Consider the following 25,061-nt stretch of genomic DNA (forward strand, 5'->3'; position numbering starts at 1 on the left):
TCATTTAGCTGATATAATATCTGATCCTCAGTTGATATTCCAACGCATACACACCAACAAATATCTCCAGAATAACAAATTTTCTTCATAATCGATTCGCGATGAAAGTGACATTGAATAGCAGGTGTTTGAATTCAAATGTCGCACGACAATTTACAAAAAGTTTAAGCTGTAAGCTGAAGACAGTGCAGTGTTCAAAGCATTCAAATCTATATTAAAGTGCAGTGTTCACCAGCATTCATAACATGGTGAGTTATTTTTATGAGGTTTAATTAAGCTATTAACTTAACAGACTCAACAGTGAATTCAAAAGTCAACTCCAGAATCAACTCAAGGATCAATTCAAAACAACTAAACAGACATTTGGGCCTGTCTATAAATAAAGGGATTTGTAGCAAAAAAATGAAATGAAAGTATGAGCTTGTCTTTTAAAGGAAACTTGTTCTAGACTAAATATATTTATTGTTGAAAAATACTGTTTCGAGATATCTTAAATCAACTTCGATATATCATTGGTTGAACTTTGGGTCAGCATACATGCAATTTTTGCTCATTTAAAGCAGGTTTAGTAATTTACAAGGTGATCCAAACCAATACATTGTTAATGCAAGTTCTTGAATTATACTATAATTAGTTGACCAATAATGAACAATTTTTAAAAGTCTCAAGATACTCTGCTCAATCGATAGACAGCAGCGGTCTTTACAAAACTACATCTAACCAATGTCCCGAGAGTAACCAGAAAGGTTGAAAAATTTCCATAGCACAATAATGGCAGTAAGACAAAATCTTTTGAAATTCTCTGTTTCTGCATTAAGCCCAACAATTGCCCACAAACACTTTTGCTTCCAGCCTCTTGGATAACAAGATAATTGGTGACTCGCGGGACAAGTGACTCGCGGGACAAGGGTAACAACTCTTCTCCAGACCATTTACATGGTGGGATATTCATTTTGTTGTGGGAAAATAAAGAGACACACATTCTCTTATTATTTAAAACACAAAACACCAAGTTACTGTACTATTTGGGTATCTCACCAACTCTAGACTAGCTCTAGACTCCAGGTCTGAATTTTCCCTTTCATGTTCCACTCGGTAGCAGTCATTAAAGGTGATTATCATAGTTCATCATCACAATTTAAACAGCGGTTCTTATTATCAAATTTGAACTGGTACAAAACTGCGTTTGAGGTGAAAAGGCTGGAGTGAAATTTTTTTGCAACCTCGCATGGAAAGGGTCCAGTCGATGGCTTAGGAGGGAGTGTCAAACGTTTAGTCAGAAGGGCAGTAACTAGCAGAAAGTCGGTGGTTACAAATGCCGAAGAGTTCAAGGGGGCTGTGAAAGAGTCTAAGGTTTCGACCATTGTAGTAAAACCTCAGGAAATAGAAAGTCAAAAAATGTTTTTGGATGAACAGTGGAAGGACATCAAGACGATGAGTGGCACACGACAAGTCCACCATGTTGTAGCTTTGCGTCCAGCTACTGTGGAGCATAGCAAGTTTGCGGGGGCTGAAACGTTGTCTGTTCACGACTTTTCAAGTAACAAGAATACCACTTTTAGTTGTGCTGACGTTTCTGCTGACACTGTAAACAATCAAAAAACGACACCAAGTAATTCAGACGTTTCTGCTGACACCGTAAACAATCAAAAAACGAAACCAATCTCACCTAAATTTGGTGATTATGTTTTGGCATAATTGGTTGGAAAAGATCGATCAAATTTTATGTGGCAATTGTCGAGACAGTGGAGCGGAAAATTGGGGAACTCCAACTAAAATTCTTTAGACGAGTTAAGCCATCTGGGCATGTTTTTGTACCTAAGACCAATGATAAGTCATGGCTACCGGCGGCAAATATCTCCAAGCTACTTTCGTGCCCAACTATCGATGGTAGAGAGAGATCTACATTTGTTGAAGATTTAGGTATAGCAGAATAATTGTGAATTATGCTATAGAGATGGAGTTTTGTTGTATCCAACCTAAGTCGGATAGTAAGCACACATACCATTATTGTAAATTTGTTTGGTAAACTTAGTTTTTAGACCTACTGTATCACATTAAAACAATAAAAATAGCATTATAATCAAAAGAACAATGTGTTATGTTTCAATATTCATATACTAAGATTTAAGCAAACTTCTGCACTATTTCTGTGAGATTATTGACATCTTTTTGAATGTGTCATTTTTGTCCCGCGAGTCACTGTCCCACGAGTAACCAATTCTACTGCGTATGCCGGCTCAGGCAATGCATTGTTGACGATTCTTCTTGGTGTTTTAGATTCACCACAGTCAGGCAAGTAAATATTTGCTTTTATTGCATTGTGGAACCATACTTCACAGAGTTTTTGGTTTTAAAATTATGTCTTCAGTCTACCATTCTCTCTGATGTCCCGAGAGTCACCCACTCTTTGCTCGCTGAAACCCTTTGGGTACACCCTACCATAAAAAGTTATATATATTCTGAAAGCCAACGAGGAGTTCTTTCTGGTGAACATAAAATTACTGCTCTAAATCATATTGGATTCAAAATACAGATACAAAAGCTTGTGAATGTCCCGCGAGTTATTTATGGACACGCCCATTTCAAGAATCAACTCAAAAGTCAACTCCGGAATCATAAGTCAACTCAAAATTCAACTCCAGAATGAAGAGTCAACTCAAATGTCAACTCAAGAACTAACTCAAAAAACAATTTAAGAATCAACTGGAGAGCCAATTCAAGTCAACTTAGGAGTCAATTCAAGATTCAACTTAAGAATCAACTCAAGGGTCAAGTCAAATGCGAATAACCTGCTCTAATTTAAACTTTGTTATATTTCAGAGTCATTTGCAAAAGGATGCTTCATTCCACCTCAAGAATATTTTGCAGTTGACACTAGAACTATATTTACATTTATAATGATATGATAATATATATATCATTTATAATGATATGATAATACAATCTGATGAGCTCTTACAAAGATAACAAAAAGCATGGGATTAAAAACTTTCATAAACACACATTTAGAGAAAGACACAGCTTTTCTATATGTCTACGATTCCACATATCAAACCTTCTGTACAACTCCGGCATTAACTTGGAAAGTTCATTTAGGGTAAAGCACAAGAATCATTTTGACACCTACATGTATATGGCTTCTTGAATAAATGATGCTCAACAGAAAAATCCATTAGCACAAGCCATTGCATTACAACTGTATTATAAGTAAAAGGTACAGACTTCTAGTTGGACAGGATGTAAATGACATCCTGTCCAAAGTTAGAGAAGTACCTCCTACTAGATCAAAATTCTTTTGTAAATAGATGAACCTCACATGAACAAGCTGTTTTGTAGTTTAACAGACAAAATCTGAATTGTATTGTTATTAAGTCAACTTAGAACTAAATCCATTTGTATTAACAAAGGGAAGAAAACAAAAAGCTAGCAATACCATCACCAGACATGCGCGGACACAGTTAAGACAACAATTTGAAGCATAACCTTATAACAATGTATAACGATATACTTACACACAAGCAGGAGATAAGTGAGGTACACTGCCTGCACTGTCACGGTGTACGACTAAACAACAATATAGTACATATACATTCTCGACATCTGCATTAGACTACCAGACAATCATAGAGTATACGAGGAACCAGTATTTATAAGAGACCTACACGTATGTACGACAGGAGAAAGTGTGACTATGCCAACAGCTACAAAGGATAAGCATGCGCATTTCCATTCTCATCGCTGTTTTACATTTAATTTTTAATAATTTTGTATATTGTTTAACGAACCTGTTTCTAGTTTAGTGGCCAATAGAACTGAGGCTATGTTTGTCATGTCCATAGATACTGTATATATACCTAGATTGGCCAATAGGGAAAAAGCCTGTCAGACTTAAATAGCGTGACGTAACGTCACTGTATTGTACCTCATGCTTGACTGCACTGTTGTTTACAATGAATCTAATGGGAAGAAGGTAACAAAATTACATTTATTTTCACATAAAAACCTTCTTGTATACATAATCCAGTAAACTAAAGCAGTTCTGTGATAATATCTGATAACCACCATAGATTAAAACTATAAAAGCTATGAATTGTTGCACACAAATCATGAGCCATCATGGCTTTATTTGCCACCCTCTCTTATCCCCATTCTCTCTTTTCCCCTTCTCCAAAGAATAAGTTAGAAGGGGAAAAGAGAGAAGGGCAATGGAGAGGGGAGGGGAAATAGCCCACCCACTCAAAGAGCCAGACCCTGGCTAGGTAAATAGACTAATATGCTGAACTAAACATGACTAAATATGATGAGTATGCAAGTATGTCTGAAGTCAAAAATGAGACAGAATGATTATTTACAGCTGGCTATGTAGCTGGCTAAGTCACCAAAGCTGAAGTGTAATGATTGTATCACTAGCATCGTGGATGTTACCAACGTTGTGTAAACCAAACAACGAATTCCCTAATCACAGTTAAGAATCAGGATGGCTTGACTTTGTCTTCGCCTGTGGTGATTGAGGTTTGCAACCACAGCAAGAAAGCGACAAGAGTGTTGCTTAGTAGTGCTGGATTGGTGAAAAACTTTGCCAGGCTAGCACTAATTGCCACCACTGGCAAAAGCTGGCAAAAAGCTATTACGCCTCTCCTAGACATATTTGAAGAAAATATATACCTTCATCAATAAGAATCCCTCACATTGCATTCACACTATCCAATTTCATGCCAATTGTCTGGGCGATTTTTGGCCTACCGGCCAAAAATCGCCTCGTGTGAAAAAAGCAAACAAGCCCAAGACCAATTTTGTCCAGAGAGAATTTTTATTGTGCTGTACCAGATCAGTCGACAATTCTAGACTGATTTTCATTTTGAGTAGACAATGAAATCATTTTCACAGCGAATCACACATTGTCATTTAAAGTGAACGCCATATTTGTTTTCACATTTGTACGCGCTCTTTGTCATGGCTTCAAACACAATTAATAATTCCGTTGATAGGAAGGATGCCATCAACAGAATTATTGATCACGTTTAATAAATAGTAATGGCATGATAAGTGAATCATCAGCTTCCATTATTTTGCCTGAGCTATAATAAGTGAAGCAGAGGATGTTAGCAAAATATCATCTTCCCTATAGTTACCCGTTACTAGTGATGAGCTGCCCAGCGCAAAATAATTGGTAAACTTGCTAAAAATCGTCCGTGAGAAACTTCATAGGAAACAGACAACAAAATGTAAATCTTAACTCACTAAAAATATATCAGCTAAAGTTATAAGACCCTGAAATTGAAAAGTGGCAAAATCGCCTCCTCTCGGTCCAACCTCGACCTGGTAAGAACAGAAAAAACCAGATCGATAACTTCCATGAAATCATTCAGATATCGACCACAAAAACACTGTTTGCAAATCAGCTAAGGTGAATAGAGCTTTATAATATAAAACTATATGAGCACAGATAAGCGCAGCTGATAATCGATAAACAACCGTAGGGCGGTGACTTTCAACCTTCGTGCAAGTTATACTTTGTTCATTCACAAAATTCTAAGGCACTCCTAACAAAATGACATAGAATGACACTCTAAAGGTATGGCCACACGTAACGAATCTTTCGTTCATTCTGACCGAAATCACGAAATGAACGAATTATTCGGCCGAAATTCACAGAATTATCTGAGCTGTGCATGCACACCGAAATCATCGATGAGCCGCTTTTAATTGGTTAAACAAAATATTAGCGAGCACGATTCAAGCAGCTTTTACAATTTATATTGTCCAAGACACGTATAACGACACACAATAAAAGTACCAGCGCAACTCAACATAATACATACGATGCAACTGCCTAGATTGCGCTATTGTTGGTTTTTTATCGTTCGGACACTATGGCTACAAATCGTTTCTTTTTCAAAAATAACATTCTTTTGACTTTTTTGTCCGTGTCTTGGACTATATCAATGGCAAAAGCTGCTAAAACTGCGCTCGCTAAGTTGGCTTAACCAATTACAAGCGTTTCGTCGACGATTTCGGTGCGCACGCACAGCTCAGACAATTCTGTTCATTTCATGATTTCGGTCAGAATGAACAAATAATTCGTTACATGTGGCAGTACCTTAAAAGGGTTCATGAAGATGAAATATAATCTAGGTCAGAGTGGCAGTTGATTAGAGGTGTCGCTCAATTAAAGGGTGGCGCTGTATTTTTTAAACCTTCCCCTATTATAATGGCGTTTCACTAACGAGGAACTCAAATCAAATAGAGGTGGCACTAAAATAGAGGTTTATGGTAACTCATATAGCCTTCCCCCCTGATACACTGAAAGCTCTCTAAGAAGCCACACGTAGGTACTTACTTACACCTTTGCTGCTACATAGACGCTAACCACCCCAAAGCCAAAACAACACACGCTAATGAACTGTTTCAAAACTGAACAAGTCATACCTCTAGTTGGTTTCGCTTGAATCTCTCTCCGCAGTAATTACAAGGGACAACCATAAACAAACATTGTTCCAGATGTTTGTTTAGGGCTTCTTTAGCAAACTTCTCTGGACACCCAGCATTCGTACAGTGAACAGGGGTGAACTGACAGATCTGTACATGGTCCTGCAAATAAAAAGGTCACCATGGCTACCTGGTAAGTTTTAACAAAGTGTTTGTTGAGGTTACGGTGAGGAGAAACAATGGTAATGACGTCAATAGAATTGCTGCACAGAATGATTTGACAACATAGAACATGGTATCAAGAACTACTAAACCTTACAATGAGGGTGATATTATTAGAGTGCAGCATTAAAATGTAAAATGTAAAACTAAGCCTACACATGCCACTACAACCTTTCCTTATGATTGTCTTAATACAGTCAACCCTCGCTAAAATGGATCCTGTTAGTTACGATATCAAAAGAAACGGACAAATTGAGGCATATCAGCTGCGATCTAAGTGCAGTTAGGTTCAATTAATTTATCAGTTTATGATTTTTAATAAAAGTATAAAAAATTTTTAAATGTAAAAAACACTCTTCTGTCGAAGCCATTTAAATAAATCACTTGCAAAAGTGAAATAAGTTTTTCGATTTTTTCCATTTGAAGTACTTCATAAGATGAACCACAATCATGAAAACAGCGTGTAAAAAATAAACTTGACCACAGCTCATGGAACTTAAATTTTATACCTCAGCTTTTTTAAAAAGCAGCTCAGACTCGTTTGGCATTGGACCTGTAACTAGTCAAGTTTGAAATACAAGCAAATGTTCAAGAGGATGCTCAACAACTAATAACCTCATAACAACACACTGATGTATAATGGTTCCTATTAAAGTTAACTTACCGCATATTGTGGTGTGTAAGGTGACCGTCAGATAAGACATGGTACAAAATTGCAAGAAAATCTTTATGAATATATCAATTGTGTAATAAATTGCTAAATTATACTAATACACTGCTAAATTAATGAGATTGCACAAGATAAAGCTAAATTGACTATAATCAATTGTATAAAATGACAGCTAAATTAATTGCGTTCACATTAAATAAAAACGATGCAACCTTCCTCTGATTCTTCAATTAAATCTCTGTCAACTGATAGCGTCTCAGATCACTATCAGGCATTGTGGGAGGACTTCAGACAATGTGTAATTTTTTTACCCTTTGAACCCTAACGGCCAGTTTTCCAGCATTCACATGACTTTGTTTACAAAAACTGTTTCTAAGTAACAACGTAAACCAATCAAATTATATCTTGCACAAGAAATCAGACCAGAAATCTCGCTTCCTCGTGTAACAGTTTTCAAACATCCTTACTTACTATCTTCGTTTTAATAACACACTAGCTGCATTACCCGTCAACGGTATCAGATTCTTGTACAGCAAGAGGTTTATTGAGAGTTGTCTTTCATACTGTAAAACAACGCCAACTATGCAGTTACATCTCCCTCTCTCCGTCTCTCCCCTCTCTCCCCTCTATCTCTCTCCCTCTTTCTCTCCCTCTCTCCCCCCCCCCCCCTCTCCTTCTCGCTCTCCCTCTCTCTCTCCTTCTCTTCCTCTTTCCCCTCTCTCCCTCTCTCCCCTCTATCCCCTCTCTCTCTCTCCCTCTTCCCCCTCTCTCTCCCCCCCCCCTCTCCTCCTCGCTCTCCCTCTCTCCCCCCCTCTCCTCCTCGCTCTCCCTCTCTCTCTCTCCCTTAGTTCAACGCAACACATGCGGATAGACAACATTTTTGGTTTTTCTGTCGGGCGTATGAAGAAACAGTTTTCGGCGTGTGCCTACTTTTGAGCAGGCGACGTATAGCTGGTCATGGCTGATGCAGGGTGACAGTAAGTCGATAGCAGCTGCTCTCTTTCTTTTCACAATAGCGTATCGCAACCCTCGGAGTACTCGTGAAAGTTCTGTAATAGTAAGTTACAGTAGGCCTACTCGTAGCTGGAAAAAAATTAGTAACTCGGCTGCTGAAGGAAATGAACATGACCCACTATCACGAACAGCGGCAAATCCAACGTTATTAAGTAGTGGAGATGTGGCAATTCATAGATAATACAACATCGTATAAGAAACACTTACCTTTTTGATGTGAAAATTTAGGTGAGAAATGCGTTTTTCCAGTGGCTCCAAGAAACAAACGTTTACGTGACCTTCTCGGTACACGTTGGCAGTAAATATTAATTGCATGTAAATAACTACTCGTTAATTTATTTTATTTAATGAATAGTACATTTGTATAGCTGTATAGACACCTTTGTATAGGCCGCAGAACTCAGGAAAGGTGCTTTTTAACACGGCAGAAAATTTGCCGTTTAAAAAGCGTGCTAACCGGGGATTTCGGTTAATGCGCTCGAGCGATGAAAGAAAAACAACAGAATCGCCACACCTTTATATAAGCCGCTTGGCTCAAATCGTCAGAGAAAAGTAGCGGCTAATAGTCCATATTACCAAATTACGATATTACGAAATTACGATAATTAGTACTCATATTAATTCGGTTGGCTTCGTTCGACCGAATGGAAAAAGAAAGACCGCTCTATAATTTATTTACCGTTACTACACATATTAATTCAGTTCGCTTCGTACGACCGAAATTCGTACGACGATAAAAGAAAAGACCGCTCTATAAGGGGGACAGACCGATAGACAGACAGACAACGATTGCCGTTTATATAGTAGATATGATTTGAACGGCATCGCGAAAAAATCAATACGACTCGTTTGTTAGTAGGTCATAAATGATTGTGATGCAAATAAAGAATTTAATTTTCCAGTATATTTTGAGTCATGAAATGATGATGAACATGTGCTCAATGAATATGATGCTACTGTAAATTTTTTTATGAGTTGTTTAAAATCTTTCGAACTTTTATAGTTTTAGCCTGAATGTCGAAGTACTGTTTTTTTCTATTTGATGATATTTGCCGTGGGTTGTCGGACTCTTTTACTAGTGTTTTACCAAATATGGTTGTATTATCAGCACGTTTAGATATATTTAATAAAAGTTTTAAAACTTCGGATCGTTGGACAGATTGCCCAGAGTTACTGACACTCAATGAAAAAACCGGCCAAAGTTCAAAAGGTTAAGGCCGTAAAAAACCAGGGGCGGCAAAAAGCTTATTCCACTTCGCAACCTGAAAAAAAAACGAACCCTAGGGCCACGGCGTCCCGGGTTTTAACTGTACTGTAACACCTACTGTTATTGAGAAAAGAAGGTGTAATAAAACATTTTTTACAATCAAATGGTACTGATTATGTAAAATTAAAAATCTGTAGGATTCAAGGTCTGACTTTTATATCGGTTTAATATAATGACCCCCCAAACTCTGAAAGTTTTTTCCATCATCGTCTTATACGCTGAAATATATGAGTTAGTGAGCTTTCCATTGTTATTATTAACTCTTTTCACAGACAAATGTGCTTCCCATTATTCTACTGGTTTCACTGCGCGTCATAGCAACACATTGGGCAACATTTCTAAAGTTCAAATCTATTTTTGTGTTATAGTTTTTTGTATCATAGCCTTTTATTCAACATTAACCGGCATTTTAATATATATCGATCTACTTATACAGAAGTACGAGTACCGCAGAAAAATACTACGGCAAACCTTTAATTTTCTCCATGTCGGAGTATCATCACACCCAAAGCTTTGGTGAGGGCAGCAGCATTTCTCTCGGAGCAGAACCCTGTAGCTAGCAGAGTCTTGCACAACCTGATCTCTTTGAAGACCGTTTAATTGACAGGGTTCCTCCGCTAGCTCATCTTCATCAATATCATCATGAGGCATAGGACACGGGATGACATCGCGAGAACCAAACTTACCGTCTATGCATGCTTTACATACCCTACAATAACAAAATGTACCAACTTTTAAGTTGGTCGATGTACGCACAAAAATAAAACCATTAGTAGTTCCTGTGTAAACTGACAACAATGCTATATTATATTTAGTGAAGGCTGATGCATATTGGAGTGACTATGAACTAGTAATATGTGGTCAGAGTAATTCACTTTGAATACACTACTATAAGCTTTCATTCTATTGCCTTTTATTCAACAGCTAACTACTGCAACAACCACTTAAATGCCTTAGTAACCATATACAGTCAAACATGGACAACTCGCCCTTGGATAGGTCGAACACATGGTTAACTCGAACGGTTTTGTTTGGTCCGTTCAAACGCAATGATAAATTGCTTCAGATAACTCGACCTCAACTTGGTTAACTCGAACAATTTTTTGCCCAACGGCTACCGAGTCGGTTGTTATCGCTTTGGAATATCACTTTATTCTAAGCCATAGAGATAAACCTCAGCTTTTAGTAGTTCGTAAGCGCCGTTATTACCATCATCGGCAATATATTTTTGTCAATGACTTTTCTAAAAGTTTAGAAAATTTTGATTTTTAACAAACATCTACTTAGAGATGGCCTTTGGAAAGCAAGGAAAAGTGAGGTAATTTTCGCAAACTTCAAGAACAGTCGGCAAAATTGTTCTTGGTTAAAAGGCTCAAAAGAAAAAGATGTCTTTTCTTCTGAGCATTTCAACAACGATCAAGTTTTGCCAATTTTAATCTGAAAACGTCCTGGCATTCACATCGCATAAAACAACAAACAAATCTCAAATGATAGAAAAATCTCTATACTTTCCGATAAAAAATTTTCAAACTTTACATTAGAAGCATTTAATTTGAAACAAGCCATTTATGCTTTTGATTTATATATAGTTTGTACAGGTACATGTATCTACTGATGTATCTACATGCACTTGTAACAGTGCTCTGATCACTTGAACGCTCTGATAACTCGAACACTTTCACTCGGTCCCGTGAAGTTTGAGTTATCCGAGTTTGACTGTATAGTTAATTGAATGAATTAACTCAAAATGTATTGAATGTATGGTTAAAGGTTGACTTGCAAAAAAATTTTCATTACAGTTATTTGATATCACAAGATTCACCATGTCTTACTCTGTTGTGTTGTAGGTGCAAAATATGTGGGAATGTGATTACAAGCTCTTAAAAGCTAAAAAAAAATGAACAGTTAATCGCAGCCGCACGAAACAGCCATAGTTTGGATTCTCTTTCCAAAACGGCTCAAATGGGACGTAGTTGTTACAAGATGGTTTCTGTTTACACTTTCATGCAACCTCATCCGTCAAAATATTTTCGAAAATATACTTCACGCATTCAATAGAACCGTGTCTATTGTTCTTACGCGTCTGTTCTATCGTCATTGTAATGCTGTCACTTTTAGCACTGATATCTTATAAGTTATAACTTACCGTAAAAATTCGTTTAATTTTTTAACCTTAACTCGAAGGAGTACATATCATTGTCTGATAATCCTGACAAGCCTGTTGGTCACTTGTGATAATCGAAAAGCGCTGCAAAAATTATTTGCAAAGTATTGGGTCACATGATCAGATTACGACATGACGATTAGATCAAGCCGAAGCAAAACTGTAAAGTATCGAGCATCTATATTTGACACGGGGTCTTCGGTAAAACCCGAAGTGTTTGTCATAAACTAGTGCTACGATAGGTTTTATATTGGGCTTTTTATTGGCCTTTCAATTCACGTGAGAACATCACGTGACAAGACAATAATCAAATGTAATGAATATGTCAGAGAAATAAACAGATTCCAATCTATGGCGACTTTTCGTTTTTGCGCTTTTAAGAGCTTGTAATCACATTTCCACCTATTTGACACCTACAACACAACAGAGTAAGACATGATGAATCTTTTGACACCAAATAACTGTAATGTGAATTTTGTTGCAAGTCAACCTTTAAGAATCACGACGTCTGACATAATGCTTGACCAATCCGACTGGACCACTAGTTTGCAATGCCTAATAAATGTTGCCTTAGTGTTGTTTGTTCACAGGCCTCAGTGTCTCATTTGGTGAATAATTTTGAGAGCATCAATGAGAGTTTTTCAGTTCACTAAAAATAATAAACATTGTCATGAGGAGGACGACTCTTCTCATGACTGGTAAGAAAGTAAAACGTTAATAATCACCTTTAATCTTTCATGAAACCGACACACTGACATGACGCTGCCATAAATTTCCTAACTGTACCAGTTTGTTAGTGCTGTTTCTTTTTAAACGATACTTTGAACTTTCGCTGGTTAATGGCTGCATTTTTATTTTCTGTATACACAAAATGTTTAAATTAGGTAAAGTAAAGAAAGCATAGCTTATAGGCATATAAATTAGGTTTATTTGTGTATCGGCTTGTATTTGACCTCAGGTCTGTGATCATCCAATAAGATGACAAAACATCAGCAAGCTGTTTGACCTTCTTCCCCACCGATGTATTAGCATGGCATGCCTTGCATCGGTGCAACCTCCGTAGATTTACAGTATATTGTGAAGTAATATTTTAGAAACAAATACCTGCTGCCACAAATTGTCTGATGAGGTTGAACCAGTATATCATCACAGATGGGGCACTTGTACAGCTTGATCAGATATTCTCTCCTGGTGAATTGAGGACGGACAGAGAAATCATCTACTGATGATGTTACGCTACAAAAATCATTTCAACTAGTTTAAAGTGTCTGTATGAAGAGTTTTTAAAACCAGCTACTGCAAAAGTTATAGTTTTCACAATGATTGGATTGCATGAAAAGATGCAAACAGCGCATCATAGCGGCCTTATCGAGCTGAAATATGGGTATGCCTCTATCTCTATGATAAGGAGAAATACCTCTATGATACATAGGTAGAAATACCTCTATGATACATAGATAGAAATGCCTCTATGATACACAGGGGAAAATGGATAATAAATAAAATGCAGCATGAAAGACTTGATCAATATAAGCTAACTTTGTTGTTAGTAGATTTCCCAGTCACTCATCTTCTATCCTAGGGAATACTGACCAAGTTGACCATGCATATTTCAAAGAGGTACTTACTTACGCATGTGGGAGATAATTGTGTTCATATAGGCACCCGCAATGGGCAGTACCTTCGGTCAATGAAAATGGAAAAGTAACTAACATTAACTACAAGTAGTAAGGATTACATTAAAACAAATGCAGGCTAACCAACCACATTTACAGTTTGCTAGTATTCTAAAAGGGATTTTACAAATATTGCACCCTACCAGTTGAACTAAGTAATAACTTTAAGAATTCTACTGTAGACTTAATATGTTAACAAGATCCTACCTGTTAAGCTGCTCAGTATCCATATGTGAGAGGTCAGTGGCACCAGCCATCCTTAGACAGCAGCCCTCCCACCAATCAGAAAACGAACCCTTCTTATTGCGTTCCAATTAGCCTAAGAAGAAAATCATGAACTAGTTAGAACTACTAGCTGCTCTCACACAGATGCATGTTTTGTATAACAGCAGCGTTGCTGGATAAAATCAATTACGCATGCTGTTTATAACTCCTTGACTCATTAGTGATCAGCCATAGCTACAGAGCGTGAGAAGCGGCTGCTTCATTCCAAACGTACGTACCAAATGATTCCTCAGAATATTAATTTGCTATCATTTAAAAACATTTATCTACAACATAAACCATCACAGCAGTCTCCATGTCAAACTGAATATGTCTGGTTATGGTAAATTATAAGTTACTCGTATGCTGGCAATAAGGGTTGGCATTTTTCCCAGTAGCTTTTCCCAGGGCGGCGGGAAAAACTGGTAAAAACCAGGAACAACTGGTAAAAACCGGGAAATATTATAACACCAGAAATTTTTATCCAAATATTTTGCTAAAAAATGAAATTTAATAAAAATGGAAAATTGGACTAAACACTTAGTTGTGTGACTCCATATTTATATCAAGCAATAGAATAAAAGTGCTTAAAAGTGGGGAAAATTAGAAAAAATCAACACCCAAGACACGGGCCAACGTGAAATAACGATGGGCCTTTTACAGTCTAATAATAGAACTGTTTTGAGGTGTATTGTTTAGCACTTTTTCCTTAGTGCAGACCAAGCTGCGCAACAGGCTTGGAGTGGAGAAGGCATCCAAACTGGTAGTTTGATACCAAAACCAAAAAAAACAATTTTTTCATGGTGTGATTCGGCTGAATGCGAGGATTAACTTTTCTTAGACAATCAATTCTCAATACTCTGATCCGTTCATTCAGTTCACCGGTTTCGACTACTTGGCATTATCTTCATGTGTTTTCGTTTTTCAATTATTTTCTAATTGTTGTATTATGCTTACTGTGATGTTTCACACATCAATTTTGCTTTTCATTCTATATTACTATTTAATATATGTAAATAAACGAATATTATCTTGTGATCTGGTCTTTTTATTCTATTTTTAATAAATAAATAAACCAACTATAAAGGTTATGCGCTTTTTTAGCCTGTGTACTGTTAAAGAGCCATAAAGAAGCTCTATGGCAGCTAATGGTATAAGCGTATTATTCTTTGCATAAGTATTAGTCAACTTGTCAAAAAAGAGGTTTTTTAGTTTTTCTCACTTTTTCCCGCTTTTGGACAAAAATGAGTTCTTCCTGGGGCGGTAAAAACCATTATAAACCGGCGGTAATAACCGCCATGGAAAATACTATGCCAACCCTGCTGGCAATACCGGGTGTAGTGTGAGATTATTGCGCATAATAATTATGTGCACAATTATTCCATGATGCAGCAAGGTCGTAGAGTTGTGCAGTGGTAGTGTGCTTGACTTTGAAGAGGTAGGACTGACTTCCATCCAGGGCAATCTTTTTAATGCTCTTAGTACAGCTTTGGACAAACTAACGCACACAGCTCTTATTATAGTAAGGATCTACACTCGTGCATATTGACATCAAATAATTCAGTAGACAAATATTTCTATATGTTCAACATAGGAGAAAACTGCATAATTAGTAATGGGATTCTTTTTTTACTGACATTTAATCTACATGCATAATAATACATAACAGCCAAATACCTCAAAACAATATTTATATGAGATTTGCCATTAGAAATAAAAATGTGAGCTGATTGTAAATTATAGCATCAAATAAATGTATGCTAATACAAAATTACATGAGTTATCTACTACGTGAAAATATAGAAAGACAACTTCTAATTGCGTGTATAAGGCTGCTATGCAGATCTTTGGTTGTATGACTTATCGACCGGATTTATGTGTTAATACTTAACACAACCTCAGCTGTAGGTTTGCATTTTCATAGTTAGCATCCATAAGCATAAAGGTTTCAGCATTACACTTTGTTGCATTGTGCTGTATTTGGTTACTATGATGTACTTGTTTGTGCAGTAAAGCTTCCCTAATCTACCACAACCCTAATTCTAAACACAGGCAATTCTATCTCGCAAACAGTCAATCTAATCAGGGCTGAAAGATTGACATCTTGAAGGGTAGAATCCCTTTCAGAACACCCAAAAAATTGGTAAAAACAAGCAAAATTTATAAAAATATTTGGAAATATATTGGGGATCTGATTATTATTGATAATCTCCATCTAGGAACAGATTGGTAAATTTACATGCATTCAACTGTTTGTACAATGGTAAATCTCTATAACATAAACATTCTCTGTTTTACATGTATAAGTTATGTATATGCACGCATTTAACCGCAGCTACTCATTTTAAAAATAACTTGAAATGTTTTTAAGAATATAAGTAGAGAAATTTCTTTACATCTGCGTAAACTAAAAAGCTGTCATCATACAGGTTATACAACGAACAGAAACAAAAGTCGTTTACTGACTCTGGCAAGCATAAAAAACTGAGTAAGACTCGTTGTAAGTTGTAACCATTGGAAGCAAATGAATCAAGGCATGAAACCAACAAACTGGCCAAAGGATGAAAAGCCTTTCAGCCTTTTGTATCTAGAAACATTTTTCGTAAAGTCGAAGCAAAAATTCTACCAAAAATATACTTGTTTGATAACTTGAATAGTTCGAATGCAAAGGCTTACATAAGTAGAGGTTTCACTGTATATATATACACCGAAATGTATATTAATATATACCTCAAGTATTCTGTATTTTATAAGCACTAAATCCAGAGCACACGATATCCTTGTAGGCTTATACCCTTCACACAAAACATCATAAAGCCTACGTTTTCAATTCCATAATATAACAAATATAATTATATATATGACTATGTTCCTCCCTCAATCATAATATTAATATACTCATGTAAACCTTTGTTTTCGCTACAATTATTATATCGTATTATAGTATTATCTATATGATCAAAAAGGCTATGTCTTTACTCAAAGTTGCGCAACATTTTTGCAAGGGCCTAAATTCCTCACTCAATTATATTATAAATATAACCATGAGGGCCTATACTCCTCAATCGACATTGTGTCATTTCTAAATCACAAGCTGTTATGATGGCCACATAGTGATGGTCATTCCATAGTGATGGTAGGTGATTACAACACGATCGCCACACTCAAAGTTTGATTCAATTTGAATTCCATTTGTGACTTTTTTCGGGTTTTATGAAATGCTTTGTCCTTAGAACCACTGACACAGCTAACACGCAGCTCTTTTTGACAGGCAACACTTTGTATACAATTTATTTGTTGAGTTCCCTTTACCCCTAAAACAACTTTCCACCTTTGGTTTAAATGGGCTTCAGTTTTTTCAACTTTTTCAGGCTTGATGACAATATTGATTGCATCTAATGATGAACATTGAATAAATTTGCATCTTTAGCAACAGCCCCAACCTTTCTTTTCACCATCCTTTGTAAGCTCCTTCCAATGCCATCTACAGGTTCATTTCCATGACCAGTGGCAAAGAAGTTCCACTCTAACTTAAATTCAAACTCTCTTTTAAACCAGTTTATGTGTGAGAAAAGGTAGCAATTGTAAAACTGCTGCTCATTTCAAAAATCGCTACCATGCCACTCTACCAGTCATCACGTCATGCTACCAGTGGGGCCATGCTACCAGTTACCATGGTGTTCCATTCAAAAAAATTTTTAACCCCTTCTACTTTTGAACACAACTCTTCGATTTTATCACACATGAATTTGAAGACAAGGACTTCATCATGGTCAAAAAGGACGGATATAACGCATGGTACTATTTACAGCTTTGGGTGTATAAACACAGCAATTTTGTAATGCGCCTTCTAACTCTCTTAAAGTTAGTCTTGCCATGTTGGCACGTAAGTGAAACTGATGGTGCAGATAAGGTGCAAATTTACTATAAATCTGTCTGTGATAGTGTTAGTTCCTTTGCATTTATGGAAACAGAATCCATCAAATATTTTGTTTCTCGCAGTTAAACTATATTAGTCCTATATTAGTGATAATCTTATCACCCGATTGCATGACCTGACATCACAAAATCACTGGTGTTTGTGGACCTATTTTCAATGTGTAAACTTTCTGAAGTGACGAGTACTACCCATTAGACTTTAACATGTGCGATGAGTAAGGTTACAAAGATGCATTTTATGAAAAAAATAAATGGCTTATTGACAGAATAACACATGTACATGGTTAAAGGTGTGCATGATGATGTAAACTTTGTATGGTTATTCACCATTTACATGTTGAAGTGTATAAAAACACAATACCGTTGATTGAAATTTTAATTTAACATAATTGTAACAATCTATTTGGAAGAATATGAAACACAATAATAATTATAAAAAATTAAGTATTACATGTAACAGCATGTGTAAGGGCATGACGCTTGTAAAAACCTTTCACACAAATACAAAATGAGCTATTCAGACAAATATCTATCCAAAAATAAAAAAGGCTGCAAAAGCTCTGAACAACTAAATCCCTCCCATCTAGAGATAGTTCAATAAAATTTGCCAAAAGCATTGGTGTTACCATCTAATAAGAGAATATGTAAGTTTTTATTTTTCAAGTTGAATGTTTCACCGTGCATTAACTTTTAATTATTTTTGATGTATGTCATGACCAACATGTATATTTCTTTTATAGAGATCAAGTTAACCAGGGACATAAGTTTTCAATGACGCTATGCTTTTCTGTCCTGATTTCACCAAACCTCAGTATTACTTGAACAAAAATTTAATGAATGGAATATTGATATTGTCAAAAGTTCAAAAGTTGTCAAAAGACAGCTGACATTGTCAAAAAGCTGTATTAGAATCAAGAAATTTTCCCAGAAATGACTTTGTATCATTGATAGAAGAAAACGCCCAGTTTGAGAACTGTTGATGCAAATGCTGTGAAATTTAAAACATGCATGCTTGACTATGTGTATGAGCATTCAATAATTTTCAGCTCAACTCTCATGTTTCCAAAATGACCTCCCAGACCCATATTTTATGGACAGGCTTATTTGAAGTAATTGTTGAACCAAGGCATTTCATATTATAATCACACGTCTCATAAACCGCAAACAAAAAGTCATAATCAAAGGACAACAATCCAACGCATTACTAGTCACATTAGAAGTACCTTCAGGGTCCGTACTTAACAATCCGTACTTAAGGATCTGCACTGGGCCCAATTTCCGATCTTGGCATACATAAACAATCAATTAAATTGTTTTTGCAGCACCAGCCTATTTGCTGATGATGCTTCAATATATCAAACCACAAACACTATCGAAGACAAAAATGATTTTAACATAATATAGACTCACTGAAAGCTTGATTGACTAGCCGGTGCATGTCATTTAACGTTGGCAAGTGCTCAAAAATGCTCCATCCTCCAAGCTACCGTCTAAACAGTATTTACCGAGGTATTGTACAAGAAACCAAATCAGGCTTGGCTTTTTGGACAGGAAAAATACTTTTTCCTAAGACAGCAGAAAAGTCCAGAAATGAGTGGGAAAAATGGGGAAAAGTGGTAACATGTGGGATAACATAAGAAAAGTAGAATTATATTGAGAATTATTTAAATTATTTTTGATGGCCAACAATTTGGTTCATGAATACAGTTTATTGCTACCAGGAATGAGATGTTGGAGAAAAACGCTTGCCTGGGCACAATTTTGAGTGGATTATTAAGTTAGATTGAACTATAATCTGTGAGTTATAGTTCAATCTATCAGTTATCAGTTTCATGAACTCTTGAGACTTTATTTATGAGTGAACATAGATTACCTATGTTTATGTTAGCTAAATCCGGTTATTTCAAAAACAATGTAGCATAATAATTGTTAATTGTAATAATTGTGAGAGAGAGACTATGGAATAGTATTTGTATAATCATCATATACACGGTTACAATAATAATTTTCTTACTTACTTTTTTATTGAAGTTAGCTCAATATTGCAAGTTGTGGGTTTTGGTATTTGCATGTAATTTAAAGAAAATTAATGTTTTTCTGTGTATATTTATTGTACATTATATATACTACAATATAGGCATATTGTTATAGCTGAAAATCATGTTTTTGAAATAGCTGTATATTAGCGATGCTCCCACACACGTAAATGTCAAGAGATTAGTTGATAGGTAGAAAACTTACCAGTTACAATACATTCCTACAACATATATTATCTCCCACTAATGGAAACAGGTATGCATCAACAACCATTGCTTACGTGCTGCATGCGTGTACAATATTCTTCTCATTTGATTGTGGAGTTGGGGATTATCTACTCAATCCATAGCAATACTATAGTAGGAACACAACTCCTACTCAGTCCGTCCATTTATATAGAAGTACATGTAGCTTAAAGGTTGACTTCCAACAAAATTCACATTACAGTTATTCGATATCAAAAGATTCATCATGTCTTACTCTGTTGTGTTGTAGGTGCCAAATATGTGGAAATGTGAATACAACCTCTTAAAAGCTAAAAAACGAACAGTTAATCGCAGCCACACGAGACCGCCGTAGTTTGGATTCTCTTTCCAAACCTCAATGGCTCAAATGTGAGGTAGTTGTAGTATATGATTTCTGTTTACAGTTTCCTGCAACCTTGTTCGTCAAAATATTTTCACAAATATACTTAACGCATTCAATAAAACCATGTCTATTGTTCTTACGTGTCTTTTTTATCGTCATTGTAATGCTGTTTATTTTAGCAGCGATATCTTATAACTTACCGTAAAAATCCGTTAAATTTTTTAACCTTAGCTCGAAGGAGTACATATCATTGTCTGATAATCATGACGAGCCTGTTGGTCATCCTGATATACGATTTTTTCACCTTACAAAGTCAAACATTGTGATATTTTTACCTCGCTATACGAATTTCATTTCACCATACGATTTTGAGAAAAGTTTCGCCCGAGTTAAAATTTGGCGGTCGGTGTGCTCATAACGCACATCGAAATAAAAAAGACACCGAAATATAGTTTGCCGAAAACATTTTCAGAACGTTTAGAAGAGACACGATGATCGACTTTTCTCATGTCAGCATTCCGCGTGAAAAACTTCGTGTAAAATACACAAGCGAGAGCAAATATTCATTTGTAGCGTTATTATATCTTTTACTATAATCTTTTAAGTCAGCATACGTATATAACTACAAGTATCTACATTTAATTCGCTAGCTATGGAATCTGAGACCGATACAAACGTTACAAAACGAAGGAAAAATGATTTCTATGTCAACAAAGTTGGGTGTCGTAAATAAGAAAGCACCCGTATTATTAACATTGTCAAGGAATATGATCGCAACCAATCAGCATTTGCAATTATTATTTAAACAAGAACTCCATTAAAGCAAGCACAAGAAAAAGCTTCCGACTGAAGATTTGAATGAGCTAGGTCATGCACGCGATCAGCATTCAAAAGGAGCAACCATTCTGTAAAGGCGAGGATTTAGAAAATACAGAAAATCCCACATTCGCAGAAATGTTTCAAGTGTTTAATTTACTGATGTGGACTGGTACATTAAAACAATGCATGTATAATATATATTATTTATCTCTTATGTGGCATGTTTTTCATATTTTATTTGTTTCCTTTTGATTTTATGTTATATTTTCTTGTTTAACCATGTCTTTGCATATGGGCTTGTTATCTCCTACGTGAATACAATTCATTGTATGTATGTAACTCATATAACTAACTACTCAAGATGGTTGACGCATTAACATTACATTCTGAAACTTGTTAAAGCCCACATTCCATACAAGAAAAACTACTGTAGCACCTTCTCTGGATCCTTCTACAAGCTTTGGCTAGCTAGCAGTTTTCTGCATTGCACCAGCATTGTTTTCTTTTAAACCAGAAAAAAAATTGGACAGGACTAGACAGCCTTCTTTAGCCTGCTAAAAATTCCATTTTATTACGTATTAAATTAATCTTCAAGTGTACAGCAGCATAATTAGCATTCCATTTTTCTTTTCGGTAGCCATTAAATGGTCAGGTGTGTGAGAGGCCGCTTTCGATAACTGCATCGCTCAACCTTATTGAATTCTGGTTGAAAAAGGTTTCAACCAGACACGCTAAATTTTATAATGAAAGTGAAGACGGAAACTCATGAAGGATAAAATTTCGTGATAACAGTGGAAATTCATAAAAAATAGTTCAAAATACATACTAAAACTTGGTTTTAAGGGTGAGTTTGGCAAGCTAAACTTATTTGAAGTGAATTCAACGTTTATGTTATGCGTACCTTTTGAAGATAAGAACTTGTTACCGTACGATCTGCATTTGGTACACAGATTACAATTTTACAGTATTGCAGATTATAATCACTAGGTGCACTTAACACTAGCAGCTACTGTAGGTAACTATAGTTACTAAGATTAACATGCTATTTTGTTACTAATTTTCAATATGTACAGCATTTTTATAAAATTTTGGACGATTGTTACCTTCTTTTTTTTTCATTGTATAACGACAATGGTTTCTATACCCCGACATACGATTTTTTCGCCATACGATGCCAGCCTTGGAACGGATTAACATCGTATTTCGAGGGTGAACTGTATTGGGTCACATGATCAGATTACGACTTGTCGATTAGACCTAGCCGAAACAAAACTGTAAAGTAGCGAGCATCTATATTTGATACGGAGTCTTCGGTAAATCCCAAAGTGTTTGTCATAAACTAGTGCTAAGATAAGCTTTATATTGAGCTTTTTATAGGCCTTTTAATTCATGTGAGAACATCATGTGACATGACAATAACCAAACTGTAATGACTACGTCAGAGAAATAAAAAGATTCCAATATACGGTGGCTTTTCGTTTTTGAGCTTTTAAGAGCTTGTAATCACATTTCCACATATTTGGCACCTACAACACAACAGAGTAAGACATGGTGAATTTTTTGATACCAAATAACTGTAATGTGAATTTTGTTGCAAGTCAACCTTTAATAGTTATATTCATTCTATGTCTAGTAACTAAGGAAGCAACATCAGTTAATTGTATACAAATAGTTGATCAATCAACATGTATATTCTATCATAATACCTTACGTCTAGACTGCTATTCTAACCCCAACCCAGACTTTAGAGGGTTGGTTGGAGGTGTACGTACATTAGCGTATACATACGAGGCATCGTTACATGAACTATGGCATTGGATTAGCCTTGTAGAACCGTAACCCGACCATCACTAGACAGACCTGCCAACACAAGAGTGGGGCAATGTGTGAAATTTGGTTTTGGGGCAATTGATGTAACAATGATAGTATATTTAAAATGTGGAAAGTGGGGCAAAAATCTCACGCATTTTCATTTTTTTCTTTGGGGTGATTGCGTGAGTCTCACACCAATGATATACAGCCCCCAAGGATAGCCGACGGCTGTCATATGGGCGGGGTTTAATGATGGAGCTCTGTTAGGATTATGCTAGCATGGGTTTCGGAGCTAACACAACTCTCGCGGGGCGATCGCATTGCCTTGTTAGGTTTTGAAAAACACGACTCGCTGTTATCGTTTTATTAGCTCATTCAGTCAGTAGACCCGCGGTTCACAATAGCAAACCTTGAATTTCTACAATGTAGGGGTGATACCTAATCAAAATAATACATCTATACAAAATAAGACATTTCAAATTACCTACTTTTAGTAATTTTAAAATTTGTAAAGGTTGTAGTATATGTGACCCAGGCAGTCAGAATGTACAATCGTGCTAAAACAACATTTTTGAGTTATTTACAGATTCAAAATCAGCCATATCTGAGGATTTTAATGCAATTTAAATTTTTTAAATCGGCTTATATATGCCCAGGTTATGCAAGATTTAGTAGAGAAGGTCTCACGATGAACTAAAACTGTTGTTTTGAGTTTAGGCAGGATAAGGTTGCCGATTTATGAATCGTAAATTATGGTATTTGTTTACAAATCAAATTGCCATAGCAACAGACCACTTAATCTCAACCTATATTGATGAAACCTGGCATTCTACACATTAAAACCCTGAAAAAGATGATGGTCACATTTTTATTTAAATTTGATTGACGGTTGACCTTCCAAAGATCAGGGTAAGGTCAGCAATATATGTGGCTAAAAGCTCACCTTCCTGGAGATTTACATTAAAAGGGTATGCTTCAAACTGGGCACTTCTCACCAAGTTATATTGCTATGACTGCATATAATGACAATCCAACGACTTATCAAAATGTTGGAAGTGTATTCAAAATTGTCCATCTATACAGAAGGTCATGGTAAGGTCAACGAAAGGTGACCACAGAGGGCATCAAGATGCGGAAATATCAACCCAACTCATCAAGTGACCATTCAATCTAGAGCTATTTTTATGTAGTTTAACACTCACGCATTGTAACACAGAGTACACAGCAGAGATTTATTGTAGCTCATTCAACGGGTTTGCTTGTTATATTAGTGGCAGTTTGTCCCAACACAACCATATCAAATGTGTCCTTCGGTTATCCTTGATACACAGTTCTAACGAGGCTTATTTGTTTACATGACATAAAACTAGTGCAGAATTCCTTACATTTGCATCCACTTATTAGTTTGATATCAACAGTTTTAATGGGAAAGTTATCAGCAGTGATAGGCTGATCGTTATTCTCTGTAATTTAATTAATTAGGATGATCGCTGTTACTCTCCTTATCGTTAGCAGCCACATATTGCGTAAGTAGCTGTATTCCTGAGGTTTCCCTATTATCACAATCTTCATCATCGCTTTCACTATAATCTGATGCAGCCTACTTAGATTCTAAGTAGAAATACTTAGAATTACGTCTAAATTATTAGCGTCAACTAGCCGTAATTTGTGCGACGGTTCATTTTGTTTTAGCCTGAAGCATTGAAACAGAAAATGGCCACATACACGCATCCACACGCAATTAGAGTCTATACTTAAGATCTTGGGTTATGACAAATTCCATAGCAACCACCGATATGGGTAGATTTAAATGGCAATTCTGGCGTTATGATTGGTCAGAAACAAAAATAAACAAGACCATGTGAAAGAGCAGGGTTGAATGCACTATAAACCACTGTTTACTAAAATAGTGACGGTGAGTCATATAATAGCATAAAGCACGCGTTGCGCTCTATTGTGAACAATCCAATTACCGCATGATTGTACATTCTGACTGCCGGGGTCACATATGCTTAAAGTTGAATATAATTTACCCGAACAACGGCTTTTTTTCCTAGTTTTTGATTAATATTTTGTCACCCCTAATATAAAATGACAGTCTTTCATCGTTTTCACATCGTTTTACCTGGCTAATAAGATGGGACAGCGGGCAAAGCT

The 25,061-nt window shown here is 36.1% G+C and overlaps 1 protein-coding gene across 1 annotated transcript in view; it reads right to left on the minus strand.

Moving 5' to 3' along the window:
• Window positions 1–13,715, minus strand: part of LOC137396364 (TNF receptor-associated factor 3-like) — a 52,899-nt gene extending 39,184 nt beyond the window's left edge. Inside the window, exons 1-4 of the mRNA XM_068082607.1 lie at window positions 13,653–13,715; window positions 12,874–13,005; window positions 10,077–10,314; window positions 6,433–6,594 (exon numbers count right to left, since the gene is read on the minus strand). Of these exons, the coding sequence (XP_067938708.1) occupies window positions 6,433–6,594; window positions 10,077–10,314; window positions 12,874–13,005; window positions 13,653–13,702 (582 nt within the window). The 5' untranslated portion in view covers window positions 13,703–13,715. The remainder of the gene's footprint in view (window positions 1–6,432; window positions 6,595–10,076; window positions 10,315–12,873; window positions 13,006–13,652) is intronic.
• Window positions 13,716–25,061: the final 11,346 nt, after the last annotated feature.

The sequence above is a fragment of the Watersipora subatra genome, chromosome 5 (assembly GCF_963576615.1).
Source record: "Watersipora subatra chromosome 5, tzWatSuba1.1, whole genome shotgun sequence".
Taxonomy (NCBI): Eukaryota; Metazoa; Bryozoa; class Gymnolaemata; order Cheilostomatida; family Watersiporidae; genus Watersipora; species Watersipora subatra.